The sequence below is a fragment of the Arachis ipaensis genome, chromosome B05 (genome assembly GCF_000816755.2).
Source record: "Arachis ipaensis cultivar K30076 chromosome B05, Araip1.1, whole genome shotgun sequence".
NCBI lineage: Eukaryota > Viridiplantae > Streptophyta > Magnoliopsida > Fabales > Fabaceae > Arachis > Arachis ipaensis.
In genome coordinates, this window is record NC_029789.2 from 135,358,274 (window position 1) to 135,375,198 (window position 16,925).

General features: G+C 35.2%; 2 protein-coding genes across 2 annotated transcripts; both read left to right on the plus strand.

Moving 5' to 3' along the window:
• Positions 67–3,703, plus strand: LOC107644316 (syntaxin-81). The gene is made up of 7 exons (XM_016348155.2): positions 67–427; positions 621–704; positions 828–932; positions 1,709–1,852; positions 2,383–2,625; positions 2,725–2,856; positions 3,311–3,703. The coding sequence occupies exons 1-7, from the start codon at positions 350–352 to the stop codon at positions 3,452–3,454; spliced, it is 930 nt and encodes a 309-aa protein (XP_016203641.1). The 5' UTR covers positions 67–349; the 3' UTR covers positions 3,455–3,703.
• On the plus strand, positions 5,182–5,609 carry LOC107641228. Its single transcript, XM_016344726.1, has 2 exons — positions 5,182–5,331; positions 5,412–5,609. Exons 1-2 carry the CDS (start codon positions 5,182–5,184, stop codon positions 5,607–5,609), a joined length of 348 nt encoding a protein of 115 aa, XP_016200212.1.

Sequence of the window (16,925 nt, forward strand, 5' to 3'; positions counted from 1 at the left end):
ATTGGAACGTCGGTATTCTTGATACACTTAAAATTTTTCCTTAAGATTTTAGCTTATTTTTGGTAACTTAAAAACATCTTAAGGCCCAAAACAGGTAGAAGAAGGGAAGCTGCGAAACGCTGCGTTTCGCGTTTTCTTCTCCCTCCAGCATAGGTTTTTGCAGAGTATTCTACACCTGCATATTCACTTCTTCACAAAATTACCGATCACCACGTTTCTTCTTCCACCAAAATCTCGCCCTATTGCGATACGATCTCAGCAGTTACGAATTTGAGGTATCAATCGATCCTCTGGCGATAATTTGCTTTCTGAACCCCGCCATTGTTATAGCAGATTTGGGTATTAAGCAATGGCAAGGGCAAGAGACAGAACCGAGGATTTCAAAGATGCTGTTCGACACAGTGCACGATCTTTGGGGTATGATGAGGTATAAGCTTCACTTCCACCTCAATTCGTTTTTTCCCTCTTCCGAAATTCCACCTTATTACTTCTCATTACGATTTTTAAATGTTTTTTTCCCTAATTAACTAAGCTTTGTTGGATCATAGCAATTTCGATTGAGTTTGAATATTATGTCTGTGTTTGGTTGTTGACATTTCTTGTGCAATGTGATTTGGTAGGCTAAGTTGGCGTCAGTTATGGCATCTTTCATTATTCATAAACCTCCACAAAGGTCGCCGTTTTCAAAAGCTGCACTGAAGACGGTATACTCAGCTTGATATTGACCATTTTGACCGAAATTTCAGTTACCGGATAACCAGTAATTCTTCTATTTTGTGTTGTTTTTGTTGGTTTTTTTTTTTTTTTTTTTGGCTATATATATATAGCTCGAGAGTATTGGAGAACTAGAAGAATTTTTGTCAAAGCATAGAAAGGACTATATGGATTTGCACCGCACAACTGAAAAGGAGCGAGATAGTATTGAACATGAAGTAAGCTTTCTGACACTTTAGTTTTGATCTTATTGTAGCATCTTCAATTCTTTATTTTTTCCACCCTTAAGAAGAAAATGAAAGTATTGACTGGTCCTGCTTTGTTGATTAATTGGCATCTAAGTAATTTTATATATATTACTAAGTGACATTGATGTTGTAAAACTTTCTAACGATGATATATAGTTTAGAAGTTCGTTATTATCAGGCATTTATCAGGAATAAAAAGTTTATTTTCCTATGCAGTGTCGTTGTCAATGTAAATTATTACTAGATCGGGGTCCTTAGGTGTGCATTATCTTATGCCTTGATTACTTTTTCAATCACATTAGTATTCTTTTCTTGACTTCCATTTGGTTGGTTATCATAGACTAGTAAGAAGTTAAAGGTGGGCATAGTGCTGGGTTTTGTATCTTCTGTTCTTTTGTTGCAGATGTGTTGTACATTTCTCTCACAGCAATATATAAGCAGAGCTCATTATTAAGCCTTTAGTTCAATTTGAACTGTTGAACGTATTTACATTATACATTTAACTAAGTAGAATGTGTCTCTTACTAGGTTGATGTTTGTGGTATTAAGTATTTGACTAAACACAATTGTCTGCCCATGGATTTGTTTGCTTCACCTACTTGCATATCATTATTCCTTCCTTTAAGCCTTCAATCTTTACAGATCATATGAAGTGTTATATATTTTGTATCGAAATTAGAGATGCATGCCCGAAAAGTTGCTTAGAATTTTTCTTATGCTTTCATTTTATAATTACTTTTGTGCAGGTTAGTGTTTTTGTTAAAACTTGTCAGGAACAAATTGATATTCTCAAAAATAGTATAAATCAAGAAGAGGAAACATCAAAAGGATGGCTTGGCATTACAACGTCAAAGGCTAATGCTGACACCATTGCCCACAAACATGGGGTGGTATGGACTTGTTCTTGTCTGATAATATTCAATTACTAGTTACATATGTTAGTTACACAATTCTATCAGTTTCCATCACCTTAGATGAAAAAAAGAAGACAAAGAAAATTTAGCTATTTATCCATGTTGGTGATAAGACCATCAGATTAGAACTACTTAATTCATGCGGAATACTATTACTATTGTGTTCCTCTGTAAGCCACTGGATAAAAATTGGACTCCACTTAAGCTTTCCTTTTAACAAACAATCTAGATTTCAACACTGATTCCTGCTTCCTCACATGGGCTCTGAGAAAATCATGGTCCCTTTATACACATGCTTGATAATTTTATCATATTGAACCTAAAGTTATCATGATTCGAGATGGCTGTTTTTTTTTTTTTTGGTTTCAATGTAGACATGATATATAATAGGGTGCAATGGCATTGTTTGATCCATGTAGCCAACGTCACCTAGTGGGATAAGACTTTGTTGTTGTTGTTGTTGTTTTTATTTTTTGCTGCAAATAATTGATTGGTTACTTTTCTAGGTTCTAATCTTAAGTGAGAAACTCCATTCAGTTTCAGCTCAGTTTGATAAGCTTAGAGCTGTTCGTTTCCAAGATGCCATTAATCGAGCAATGCCACGAAGAAAACTTAATCGCCTAACCAAGAAAGATTCTATAGAAACCCCTAAATCAGATGACATGGAGCTCAGAGAACCTAGTGAATTACACAATGAGCCTCTAAGAGTCCAACAACAGCTATTGGATGATGAAACACGCACACTTCAGGTGATTCAATTCTGTTTTGTTAAGAGTTTGTATAAGACTTAATTCTGTCTACATTTGATTATTATAACCAACATGTTGCCAATTTTCCTTTGCCTGTAGGTGGAATTGTCCAATCTTCTAGATACAGTTCAAGAAACTGAAACTAAGATGGTGGAAATGTCTGCATTAAATCACCTCGTATCTACACACGTTTTGCAACAAGCTCAGCAAATTGAGCATCTGTATGAGCAGGTAAGATAATTCATGCTCTTCACCTCAGATTTTTGCCTCTATTTTCTTTGTGGTTGTTATATAATACAGGTACCTATCTTTATATTTTGTCAAGCAATGATCAGAGTCAACCACATTTTTTTTCCTGAATTAACTAGTTACTTAATATCTACACAATGTTGCTTAAAAAGTTTTAGGTATTGTTTTCCTCTTTTGGAATTTTAGCTTGCATACACTGGGTGGTTTGCAGCACTAAGAAATTAAGGGCAAAGGTGGGGATAATTACAGTATAATAACAGCGGAAAGAAAATGGTTATTGATTCAAATTTAAAGCAAAAAATCTACAAAATTCGTTTATGTAGCAATCATTAAATAGGCACACCCCGCTAAGTAATCCTAATTTCCATCTATTTGTAGCTGCTTGTTTGATATCCAATATGTGCAATTGTCATATGCTGCTGCTGCTCTTTTGCAGGCTGTTGAAGCTACTAAGAATGTTGAACTTGGCAACAAAGAACTTTCCCAAGCCATTCAGCGGAATAGCAGCAGCAGAACATTTCTTATACTTTTTCTATTTGTGCTTACATTTTCAGTTCTCTTTCTTGATTGGTACAGTTAAATGTTCACAGGGTAAGTGTAACTATGTTACAGTGCATTCTCTTTCCCCACTACCATTATTCCTTATTATTGTGGATATCTGTGTTTTCCCACCATATAGGCCATTTTATTGTTACTTATTTTTGTTTTTTTACATCAAACCGACACATGTCTTTACACTGTTGGGTTGTGCACACTGCATCCAACAGTTGACTAGTTGAGACACTTGTGTAGATACACAGTGCTTAACAAGTATACACATTTTCTCAAATATACTTGACAGAGCGAAATGTCGTTACACAGTGCTCAATTTGAGCAATCAATTTTAGTGTGGGCAAGAGAGTATGAAGTGTATGAAGTGAAAGATTCAAGATACTTGGGCCTTTTAAAAAGATTTAGTCTTGGTTATACCCTGGGATTGTCACATTCCTTTGTGAGTGTAGTATTGTTGGAGGATCTTTCCTTCCATGATAATTGAATTGAAGGGTTGAGTTTTAAACTTTTAACTACTACTAATGACTCGACTTTGATTAAAATAATCAAAAAAATAAAAAATTATCTATTTGACATCTGAAAATAATTAACATGAATAAAGCACTCGGCGTATATAAATTAAAGACTTTCATCGTCGTATCTGTTAATTATCTATTGGAAATATTTAAAAGACAATAAAAATCAATCTAAATCAGTTTAAAGTTGTTTTATTTTATATTTATTAATTATTTTTAAAATAAATACATAAAATTATAAATATTAAATTAAATAAAATAATTTTAGATTATTGTCTTGTTAATGCAATTTTTTTTCTGCCCTCGTCAACTTCACCGCATGCTTTCATATTTGTTAATCCTACTATAAATTTTAACAGCAATTTATTATATCTTATCAACTTTTTAATCGAAAATCTTGATACAAGTTTGGACAAATTTTTATTTGTTTTAGTTGAACGAAATTCGAGCAAAACACACCTTTTATTATAAGTTTATTTAATTTAAGTACGATTTTAAAATCCAATAAACTGTATTTGAATAATGACAGTTTATAGAAAATATTAAGATGTCGACTGAGTATGGGAATCATTGAGATTTGGAGCTTATCTTTGAAGTTTCAGACCAACCTCTCACTTCACGCGCCCGTGACTTCACTCCCTTGATTTTTTTTTGGTGACTGAAAAGTATCAAAAACAAACAAATAAAAAACAAAAAGAAAAGTATCAATAAAAATTTGTGTGAATTTGATACAACTGGGCGCTGATTAATTAATAATAAATCACTTATTAAAAAATTAAATATTTATCGTAGCTAGTAAAACGTACTCAAACTCGTATTTTGACTTTTGGTAGTTGTACTTGTGGGTTTATGGACAAAAACAAATTTATCTAAAATGGATAAAATATGGTTATATCATATCATATATTGTATTTAAAAATTAGGGTTAAATACTAATTTCGTCCTTAAGGTATGAGGAGAAAATCAAATTCGTCCCGAGCCTTTTTTTTGTTATTAAAATCATTCCCAACGCTAAAAAATGCTTTAAAATCATCCTCCCTTCGATAAAACAAAATTATTGGACACTTTTACCCTTTTAGTTGTTATTGTCAGTTGAACTTTCAATGAATAACGTTTATTTATTTGTTTATTTATTTATTTTTATAAATGGTTGGTTGGGGAGGGTTGGGATGAAATCAAAATCTCATCCCTAACCAACGTAACAGAGGAGCTGCTAGGGTTCGCGAAGGTGGGTGGAGCCATGGCTGCCGAGAGCTCACGGTCGTCTCAGAGTCGGTCGTCTGCGCAGAAGAGGGAGCTTCTTTGTGGACATGGTGAGAGACCCGTGCTAAAAATTTCGGGAACGAAGAACAACCCTAGACGAGGATTTTGGGGCTGTGTCTACTATGAGGTTCGTTTTTAAAATTTTTGTTGGTGGTTGATGGCAATATTTTGTTTATTCTGGGTACTGACTCTGGTGGGATGCTGCAGATCAAAGAAGAGTGTGAGTTCTTCCGATGGGCAGACCCAGAAGCAGAGAGTGAGAATCCGCAAGTTGCAAGGATGAAGAGGAAAGTTGCGGCCCTGAAAACAAAAGTGAGGGATATTGAGTGGAAGTTCAAGGTTGCTGCAGTGTTGGGACGGTTGGATGAGTTTGTTTATTTTGCTTCTGGTCGCAGATTTGGTTGAATCAGAGGCAGGGGCTACCATGTGTGATGCCGTTGAAGTACTGAAGAACGAATGATTGACGGTTTAGAATTCAGAATAAATTCCCGTTGCAAGTATAGTTTCTAAACCAAGCAATCATCCTTTCTTACAAACGTTTTGGTTGTCACAAGTAACAAACCCGATAAAATTTATAAACCGAAGTATTCAAACATCGGGTCGTCTTCTCAAGGAATTGCAGGGAGGTGTTCTTATTATTAGTTATGGAAAACAATGTTTTTGGGTTTTGAAAGGTTTGAACAAGGAAAATAAGTTGCAGGGATTAATAAATTAATATCTAATAAAACTCTTGGCAATGTATGAAAATTCGAAAGTCCTATCCTAGTTATTCTTATGAGAATTGAGTTTAATCCCACTTAGTTAACCTTTACGAAAGCAAGGAAAAGTCAAGTGGACTAATTAGTTAGATTCCCAAGTCCTAGCCAACTCCTAAGGAAAGACTAGAGTTAGTAGAATTCAATTCAATTAGCAGACATAACAATCAATCACGATAAGTTTGATAACTCAAGAACTTTCAGTTAATCAATTAAAGCCAAGAATATAAAAAAAAAAGCTAAATAAGAATCATAAATCTGAATTACCTCAATTGCATTAATAAGAGAGAATCAATCTAAACATAAAGAGTTCATAAGCCAATTTGGCAACATAAGTAATTAAAGAAAAACATTGAAGTATCTGAAAGTAAAAGAGAAATATAAAGTAAAAGGAATATTGAACCTGAGAGGAAGTTGAAATAATAAGTTGAAATAATAAGAAATCCTAACCCTTTTAAAAGGAATCCTAATCCTAAAACCTAAGAGAGGAGAGAACCTCTCTCTCTAAAAACTACATCTAAATTATGAAAAGTGAATAATTCAATGCATGTTAATGAATGGATGCATTCTCCCACTTTATAACCTCTAATCTGTGTTTTCTAGACTTGGATCTGGGCCAAAAAGGGTTTCAGAAATCGCTGGGGGCGTTTTCGGCAGTTTCTGGTGCGTGGCGTCTGTCACGCGTCCGCGTGGGTCACGCGGTCGCGTCATCTGGGAGTTTTCCTTATCACGTGTTCGCTTCGGTCACGCGTACGCGTCATTTGCGCTCTGCTCAAGGCACATGTCTACGTCAGTCACGCGTTCGCGTCGCTGCCTTTTCACGCTAGGCACGCGGCCGCGTCGTCCATGCCCTCGCGTCGTTGCCCTTTTTTTCAAAACTCTATTTTGTGCTTTCCTTCCATTTTTGTATGTTTCCTTTCCATCCTTTAAGTCATTTCTGCCCTATAAGGCCTGAAAGTACTCAACACACAGATCACGGCATCGAATGGTAATAAAGGGTAATTAAAATTGACAATTTTTAAGCATAGGAAACATATTTTTCACATACATCACATAATAAGGAAGGAAAAGTAAAACCATACAATTTACATGAATAAGTGAGTGAAGGATTGAACAAATCACCTAAATTGAGCACAAAATACATCATAAAATATGTGTTTATCAAGTATGGTTGATGAAATTAGGGGAGAATTTAGGGTTCACTTTGGATGTGTTTGAGTGAATATGAGTTTTGTAAATTGAGTTGTATTGTGAGGTGCTTGAATGAACATGTGCATTGACGGAGTGTGTGTTAATGAGTTTGGTTTAGGGTGTTTGTGATTAATTATGTGAGTGCACTGCTATCCTTGTAATTTGACAATTAATTGGAAAGGAAAATTTATATGTTTGCCTGGAATTGATAATGAAGAGTTGTGTTAATCAACTTTAAAGCATATGAAGTGACATTAAACAGAACCACAAGCATATCAGCAGAACACAACTATGTGAAATTCATTAATAAGCATAGAAAAATAACACCAAAAGGTGGAAACTTCAATCACCATCAATTCCATTACATGGACCCTGATCAAAATATTATCTTTAGGATTAGGGAAACAACAACAAAAGATGGATACCTATGACATCCAGAAACCTAGAGCAACTCTGTTGCTATCTAAGAAACATGAAGCATAAACCATGTTGTGTAAGTTTCAGACCAAAAAAAGTGTCACAAATATTGAATAAATTATCATTTGTACCCATAAAAATTTAAAACGTTGACAAATATGTACCCACAAAAAAACGAAAGTAACTTTGTACCCATAAAAGATAGATTTTTACAGATAAATATATTCAAACCTTAAGAAATTATTTAAAATTCCCAATTTGCCCTTTAAATATAATCTAATTTTAATTTCTAATTTTATTTACCATCTTCTCTTCTCCAATTCCAAACCCTACGTCCCTAGCACCGCTCTCATCCCTTGCTATCACCATAGCCATCAACATCACCACCACTTCCGCCGCCATTATACTCAACCCCATCTTCATCATCGTTGTCTTCAATCTCATGTACCTCAACAACATCATTATCGTCCCCCTCTTCTTCATCTATCTCCTCCCCATACTCATTATCCTCTTCATCAATTATGGAAAAAAAATTCAAACTTTAAAAAAAAATCAGGCACCCCACAAATCAATAACACAAAAAATCAAAGTGAAGGAGAAAAGAACCCACGATTGAGGAACGCAGATATGAACGCTGTTGGTAATATTTATTTGTCAAATAAATGTTCTAATTTTTAACAGCATCTCTCTCTTTCTCTGAATACAATTATTCAATTTAAGCTAAGCAAACGAAGCACCCATCTTTGTATAGAAGAGAGAGAGAACAAAAACAGCATAGACACAGAAGCCATGTCTGCTTTTGATACCTTCAGTGTCGACTCCGATCACCACCAAAACCACGCCGACAAAGACAACTTCTCCAGATACGGTGGTTACTCCAACTTCTCCGGCGGCAATGTCCCCGTCGTTGACCACACTTCTTCGTCTGCTTCCCTGGACATCTTCGGGTTCAGCGATCTAGATCCAAGCTACTCCCAGTCTCCCTTCGAACCGGTGCATGTAGCAGAAAATGGTAACGACAACCGCTACCACGATGACAGGGTTTTTGTCTTAGACGAACCAGTGCTTCCACTGCCTACAGAGATGGGATCGGAGGAAGGTTACGCCCTTCGTGAGTGGTGCCAGTGAGAAGTGAGAAATGATGAAAATTTTGGAAAATTTGGAAGATTCAAAAAACCTTAATAAAGATGGGGTTGTTGATGTTGACCATGAGAGGAGAAAGAGGCTGTTGAGGAAGAGGCAGAAACGTCGAGAAGGGAGAACGGTGGGTTGAATAGACAAGCCAGCGGGTTCAAGGTTGAGCCTGTTGTGGGGGATGATGTGGAGGAATAGAGGGCAGTTTGGGAATTTTAAATAATTTTAGGGTTTGGATGGATTTGTCTGTAAAAATCTGTCTTTTGTGGGTACAAAGTCAATTTCATTTTTCTATGGATATATTTGTCAGCGTGTTAAACTTTCATGGGTACAAATGGTAATTTATTCCACAAACATTGGATCTACTCAAGTCAGCAATACATTAATAACACCACACAACTGAAATTTTCACAAAAGTCTAAAGTTTTCCCCAAAGTCTTGGTGGCAGTTTTGCCATGAGCCTCAGCTTTCTTGGAGATACATGAAGTGAAATTCTGTGACTGAAGGTCGAGCTGGATGCATCCTTTTCCTTTGGTGCTGGTGGTTGCTGTATGGAGCTTCTGATGGGCTTTATCTTGGGCCTTTGGTGGAGAGTACCTGCTGGTGGTGTGTTGGGCCTAGGTGATGGTGGTTTGGGCTTGGACCTGGATTGGGTTGACTTGGGTCTAGATGAGGTGGTGGCTGGTTGGGGCTGTGATGATGATTTATCTTGCCTGTTGGACCTCCTCCTACCTCCACTTGCAGATTGCATAACAGGCTGTGATGATGCCTTAGACCTGGTTATGGGCATTCCAGATGAAGGCTTCCTCCCTTCTTTGGTTCTCTTCACAGCAGCTTGCCTAGGCTGTTCGGCCTGAAACACATTAAAAAAATTAGTTAATGAACCATTCAATTGTAACCCTAACATACATGTTGTAAACACACTTACATCTAGGGATGGTTTCTTGCATCCTCCCCTCTTGTGTCCTGATTCACCACAGTTTGGGCACCTCTGAATCTGTCCCTTCCTAGACAAGTGGGACCGGCTGCTGTCCAGAGCTTCATCTGGTCCTCTCTTCCTCTTCTTGACTGGTCTGTGGCTAGGCTTTCAATAAGGAGGAGGCATGACATCATCAAAGTTTGTCTTCTCCCATAAATCTGGGCCATTCAGAGGATTGATCACTGAATCAAAGCACTTGACATAGGTAGGCTTCTTGTAGCAGTCATCAACAAATGCATCTATGTCAAGTCCTTTAAAATTGATGCAGCTTATGGCATGTGTGCAAGGAATACCACTGAGCTGCCACTTCCTACAAGAACACACATGAGCAGACAGATCAACAGCAAATTTAGACAACCCATTAACAACCTCATATGTTTGTGCAGCAGACCAGTAAGACCTCCACTCACCAGCTGATCTGGACCTCCTCTCTATCTTCTCCCTAATGCGAGGTAAAACTGTACCATTAAAATTTTTAATTAATTCTCTATTAACAGCCCATCTACTCATCAAATAAACCCTGATGTCCTCCAATATTGTAACTATAGGCTTCTCCCTAGACTTTACTATTGCACAATTAAAGCTCTCACACATGTTGTTTACAAGAGTGTCACATTTAGAATGAAAATTAAACCTGGATCTACTGCAAAATCTAGGAGGAATAGCATTCAGATGTCTGTGCGCCTCCACATTGATGTGCCTGATGACTTGCATCTCTTTCTCCCATTCCTTTCAGTGTGTAGCCTTTGCACACCTCTACATCAGCTGCTTCAAGTGTAGTCCAGGATATTTCTTCCTGAAGTTGTTGTACAAATGGCGGACACAGAACCTATGGTCTACACCTGGGATGACTTCATCGAAAGCCGGCAGCAGACCCTAACAAAGGAGGTAAAATTATGTGTTATAACAATAATTGTTTCAATATAAGTTATATGATTCAACAAATAGAAATTAAATTTACCAATAAATAGAATTTAATTGATTGGATAACCGTTTACCTTCTGCTGTCAGACATGAAGGTTGATCTCCCAATTATCTCAGCACCAAAATCATCAATTAGCAGCTTCAAAAACCACTTTCAGGTGTCTTTAGTCTCTATCTCCACAATGGCATACGCGATTGGAAGCATTTGATAATTAGGATCCCACCCTATTGCTGTCAACAACTGCCTTCCTTGAGGTGTCTTGAGAAAACACCCATCGAACCCAATAAACCTCCTACACTGCAGAAAGCTCTTCTTGCAAGCAGCTAGACACACATATACCCTTTGAAATATGCAAAAATTGTTTAACCCCTGGTGCTGATCCTCAATCTCGAAATCAGGGGACCTCTGTACCTTGAGCGTCACTGATGACCCTGGATTAGCCCGTAGCAGCTCCGAGCAGTAGTCAGCAATCCTCTTGTATTGCTTCTGGTAAGTTCCTTGTATCTCATCCAATGCAGCTTGTCTAGACCTAGCTGCCATTGATTTTGTCACAGTCAGATTCCACTTTCTTTGTGCCTTCTTCACCAGGTCCTTTATCTTCACCTTTGGGTTATGTTCCACTTTCTTCTTAAATTCTCTACTCAGCCAACCAGTATGCATTATCCCAACCCTATGTGACTGGCCACAAGTATGCTTAAGGTTCATCGACCTAAGCTGCCAAGTCTCTTCCTCACTCATTTTTGCTGCGCATAACCAAAACGGACAACCTGGCTGACAAGCAGCCCTCACTCTAACCAAGTCAAGCTTGGCATACCTCAGTCCCCTTCTTGTTTACAGTGCATACACTATTACAGTGTCCTTGAATTCCTCCCTTGAAGCATATACAGTTCTAACCTCCTATTTGTAACTCGTCATGTCTTTAACATCTTTATGTATCGGATATCGAGTAGCTTCATTATTATCATCATCCTGGCTGTCCTCTTTATCTAAACCACCACCAACTTCATAATCCACATCCAATTCATCACTATTGAACCCTTCCTCATCACTGAAATCACCTCCTGCAACCCCTTTGCCTTTATCAACCCGACCACCATCCGTAGCACCTCTTACTTCCTCAAACCCGCTCTCATCATCGTACTCCTCTTCACTATCTGTAAACAGCACATCATCTGCACTATCAACGTCAACATCAGATGGAATAAACTCCTCATCATCGCTATCATTGTCACTATTCGATTTAACCTGCTCATCTGGGTTCAATTTATCTCCGTCGTTAACCTGCTCTGCATTGTCCCTTTCCACCTCTTGACCCTGTTCACCCTCAAAAATCACCAACTGATTCCGATTATGTTATTCTTCAGCATTGTCCCTTTCCACCTCCTGACCCTGTTCACCCTGTCCTCCAACATCAAGAAACCCTACTTCAGAAAATTCTTCAGCATCCTCAACCTTATGGACCACAAAAAGCTCAACATGACTCTTCAGCTCCGCTATTCTACACATCTCAAGTGCATCTCTGTCTCCCGAAAATAACTTCAGATCCTTCTCTAACCATTCAGAACTTGGGTCCTTATACCACAAAGCTGAAATGTTTTTCTCTGTGTACCCAAACTGTCGCACCTCAGCATATACCTGAAAAACAGACCAGCAATCACTCTCAACATCTTCGATCACTGTCCTTTGTCCCCCTATATACTTCAATGTCCCATTGTCATATCCAAATCGACCATCATGGTAGATAGTCGGGTTAAAGGTTCTCATCCCCTAAAACAAAAAAACAAAAAACTATAAATCACACCCAAACAGTTTTTGTAAACCAACAAAACCCATCACACATTATTAAGTTCATGCTCCAAAAAACCGAAACCAATGCTGCACACATACCTGATTCAAGATGACTACCACGAGAACGAGCTCCTCTCCTCGCGGGAATAAAAAACGAAGCGTCAAAGGGTTCAGGGGCAAAATTGTCATTAAATTTTGTTTAATGCAGTGGAGGATGATTTTAAAATGTTTCTGAACGTTTGGGATGATTTTAATAACAAAAAAAGGTCGGGGACGAATTTGATTTTCGCCCCAAACCTTAAGGACGAAATTAGTACTTAACCCTAAAAATTATAAAATATGGATATATCAAATTTTAAAAGTTTGATTGTATATTTAATTATCATTTATACTTTCTGTAAAGAGAATAAAAAATATAATATTTATTCAAATTGATCTTTAAATTTAAATTAAATGTATTAATCTCTAATAAATTTTAATAATTTTATGAATTTTCAATAACTATTTATGTCTGTCAAATTAGTATTTTTGTCTATTCAAACCATCAAAACCCTAATGGTATTGCCTCACGTGGTACGTTAACCAGTTGACTCATACGTTATTAATACATGGGATTGAAAACTAATTGGTCTCTATCTTATAAAACGTAAAAGTGTAATAATTTTTTAGAGATTAATTTGACTGACAATATAATTTATTGGAGACTAATATATCTAACTATATTAATTTTTTGCTATATTCTGTCTTGTTCTCTGTGATTAATGACTGATGAGTATGATATCATCTTGTTCTTGGATATAATAAGGACTACTGCCTGCACTCCAGGAGTTTGTTCAATGATAATGGGACAGTTAACAGTGCGTCAAGCTAAATGAGAAATCGACTTGCAAAAAAAAAGTTAAAATCCTATATTTCATTGTAAAGCCTATGCCGTAATTGTAGAGTCCGTCACGTAAAAAATTTAAAAAAATTTTTCTCTAGTTATCCTAATTTTAAGGTAAGTGAACTTAGGATTTCATTAAAATATGGGTCTCTATGAAATATTGCTTTAATAAGGTTTCGTCTTTGCAGAAAAACTTTTCACATTGTAACTTTTTTGTATGGTTTGATAGATTTTTTATTTCCAAGTTGCTACTAGTGAGCATAATAATGTAATTAAAGATAAAATCAAAAAGCTAAGAGAACTGATTGACTGGAAAAGAAGAATGATGCTATAATTATAAAGAGAGGCTAGTCTAAGAGTTGTGCAAGCGTGATTTTTTTTCTCTAGGATTTATAATTTGTCTTATTATTTCTAAGATGTAGATTGCTTAACTAAGAGATTTAGGTGGCTTTTGGATATCTAGAGAGTGCATTGATATAATGTCAGAATGATTGTTGCAAATATTAATTTTAATATGTAAAACATTGAGCTTATTAAATGTCATAGATCAAAGTAAACTACAGATAAATTATAACTTTTATATTAAAACCAACATAAGTAAACGAGGAATAAATGATAATTATATTAAAAACTGACATAAGTATTTGGTATTGAAACTATAGTAGTTGTCTGTCAACAATAGACATTCAAAATAAGTGTTTGGTATCACATTATAGACACTGATTATACACAACATGAACTTCAAAAACTAAAAACCAAAGAAATTAGCAACAAATTTCTGAAGTGTAGACAACAGTCTTTACCATATCCAAGAGTAAGATACAATTATATTCATCAATCACATAAAGCAAGACAACATATAGCAGAAAATAAACATAATCAAACATATTGGTCCTTAACGAATTATGTTATGAGTTAGATTAGTCCTTAGAATTTTTGTCTTGTAAGACATAGATCAATTTGTCCTCAATTGATCCTACATGTCATTAATGGTTAATGTTCCGTGTGGGAAATTGCTGTCAAGGTATGACAAGTCGAGTTGACGGAGAATTAATTTGACGGATCTTAATGGTTGTTGAAGACTCACGAAGCTATTAAAATTTGTTACGGACCCATACGTCAAATTTGAAATTTATTAAGGACCAATTTGTATAAATACTCTAAAAAATATATTTATTTCTATTTATCTATCTAATGAACAAAATCCACTTATATAAAGTTAGATACACAACTATACAAGGAAAGTTAGTTGTTCATATCCTAACCCAAAACTTAAAGCCAGGTTCAAAATAGATGTAGCTCAAAACTTACAAAATTCAGGTGACCGACCTCATCTACCCAATCTCTTGGCAAGACTGTAACTGATTCTACTAACAAACTCATATATTCAAAATATGAAATCATAACAACCCAACAATCCTTTGATAAAAGGAAAAAAGATAACTACTGAATAAGATAGGAGTGGAAGTTACAAAGGTGACCCCTAGGTCACCATTCCAACTGTATAAATACTTCATTCATCTCAGGTATTTCTAAACTCTAATTTGCATAAAAACCTACTTAAAATTCTTGTTAACTTAAGTATCCGAGTCCCTTGCAGATACCACCCCCACCTTCACCAAGACGTCAGACGATGACACCTTAGCACCAGAAAATGTCAAACACAACCCCAAAATGAACTTGGACCTTACATTCAAACCCAAATTACAGTTTCAAGTAATTCTCGAAATATTAGTAATAGGTATGGTTAGCTGATTAGCTCCACCAGAAACATACCCATTGTCTATATCTATTCGGGAGTCACTCTAAGCTATCAAATTTATGTAGTAATTAAGAACCCCTTCTTATTCGAGTGCAAATTAGACTCAGAGAATAATCTGCAAAGATATTACAATGCTTAAATTAATTAAGTGTTCTTAAATTTCTTTGTTTATAGTGGTACTTATCCTTTCTTGTGATTTGCTACATCCTTTTATAATAGCTATACAATCTAAACTAAAGTAATAATTTTATGTGTTTTAAAATTTTTTTTTATACATATATACTTAGATGTTGTATTAATTTCCCTTGGCTATTAATTCTTAAGCATCCCAAGTCATTTGTCTATTTAAGTCGTATCCGGAGTTTTGACTATTCTCAGTTATATGGACTTTTTGATCTTTTGACTCATTGTTATGTTTTCTATACCAAGTCCTATTTTTGGACCTTGCCTATATCTATATCAACTCAATTCTACCTTACTAGCTAAATTTGTATATTTCATACATTTCATTCTAATCATCACATATTAAATTTAAGGTTCACAAATGATGGAGTTATAAATTTAATAGTGCTTAATCTTTTATTTTATCACTTCACTAATCTCTTTATTTATAAAAATATTTTTCATTTAATCTAAAAGTGTTTTCAGAATTAGTAGTCATCAAATCAATCTAATTCAAACACAATATCTATTATGAATCGGTCAAAAAAATTGCAAAAAACTAGTTAATCAATCAAACTAATCTAATGTTTTAGCAGTTAATTGATTTAAAATAATAAAATACAAAAAATAAATTTTCTAAAAAATATATTATTTTATGAATAAATTACTATTTATACCCATAGAAATTTTAAACGCTGAAAAAATTATGAACCAAAAATTAAAACTAAAGTTATACCTATAAAAAATAGAATTTAATCAACAAAATTAATCAAACACTACAAATAATTTAAAATTCTCAAATTACCCATTTCTTTAACTTAACATAATCCTAAATTTTCACCCACACATTATTTTCACCACAATCTGCAGCCATGGCCACTACTCATCCCACACTTCAGAATCAACCATAACTCCTCTGCCACAACACTACCACCACCAACAACACCACAACAAAGCTTGCAACAACAATACTAACAACAACCTCTTTTCAGAAATTCGACAGCAAGTACTCACGCAACCTCTTTGACTCCTGCATTGTCGGCTCTGGCATTTGGTCCAAGAAGAAATGGGTCTTTTCTGAGATCGACAACGACATCATTTTACAATTTATTTAGGTTAGGGTAGTGGTTACAAGTTGTTTGGATTAGGATGAGAAGAGGTGGTGGCTACTCGCTAGGTGGGGTGGGGTAAGAAGAGGATGTGAGTGAAAATTTGGAATTACGTTAGGTTAGAAAAAGGAGTAATTTAAAAATTTTGAATGATTTTATAGTGTTTGAATAATTTTGTTGTTTGAACTCTATCTTTCATGCATTTAACTTTAGTTTTAATTTTTTATGGGTAGTTTTGTCAGCGTTCAAAACATTCGTAAATAAAAATGCTAATTTATTCATTATTTTATTCTAACCAACTCAATTCTAATTGAACCTCAAATAAACTTTTAAACTTTTGAATATTCAACTTTACCAGTTTAATGACCAATTCGATTTTCAAAATTTGACTTTTAATATAATTATGCATATTCACAAATATACTATAATCATAAAGATTGAAAATTACACAAACACTTAAAATCAAATTAAGGATATGTTTGGAAACCATTGAAATAAGACTTATTTTTGCAACAAAATAATAGTAAACTTTTGAAACAATATAATCAAATAATTACAAACCAAAAAAAATCTTAGAATTTAATTAATATGTGTCCTAATAGAACAAATTAAGATT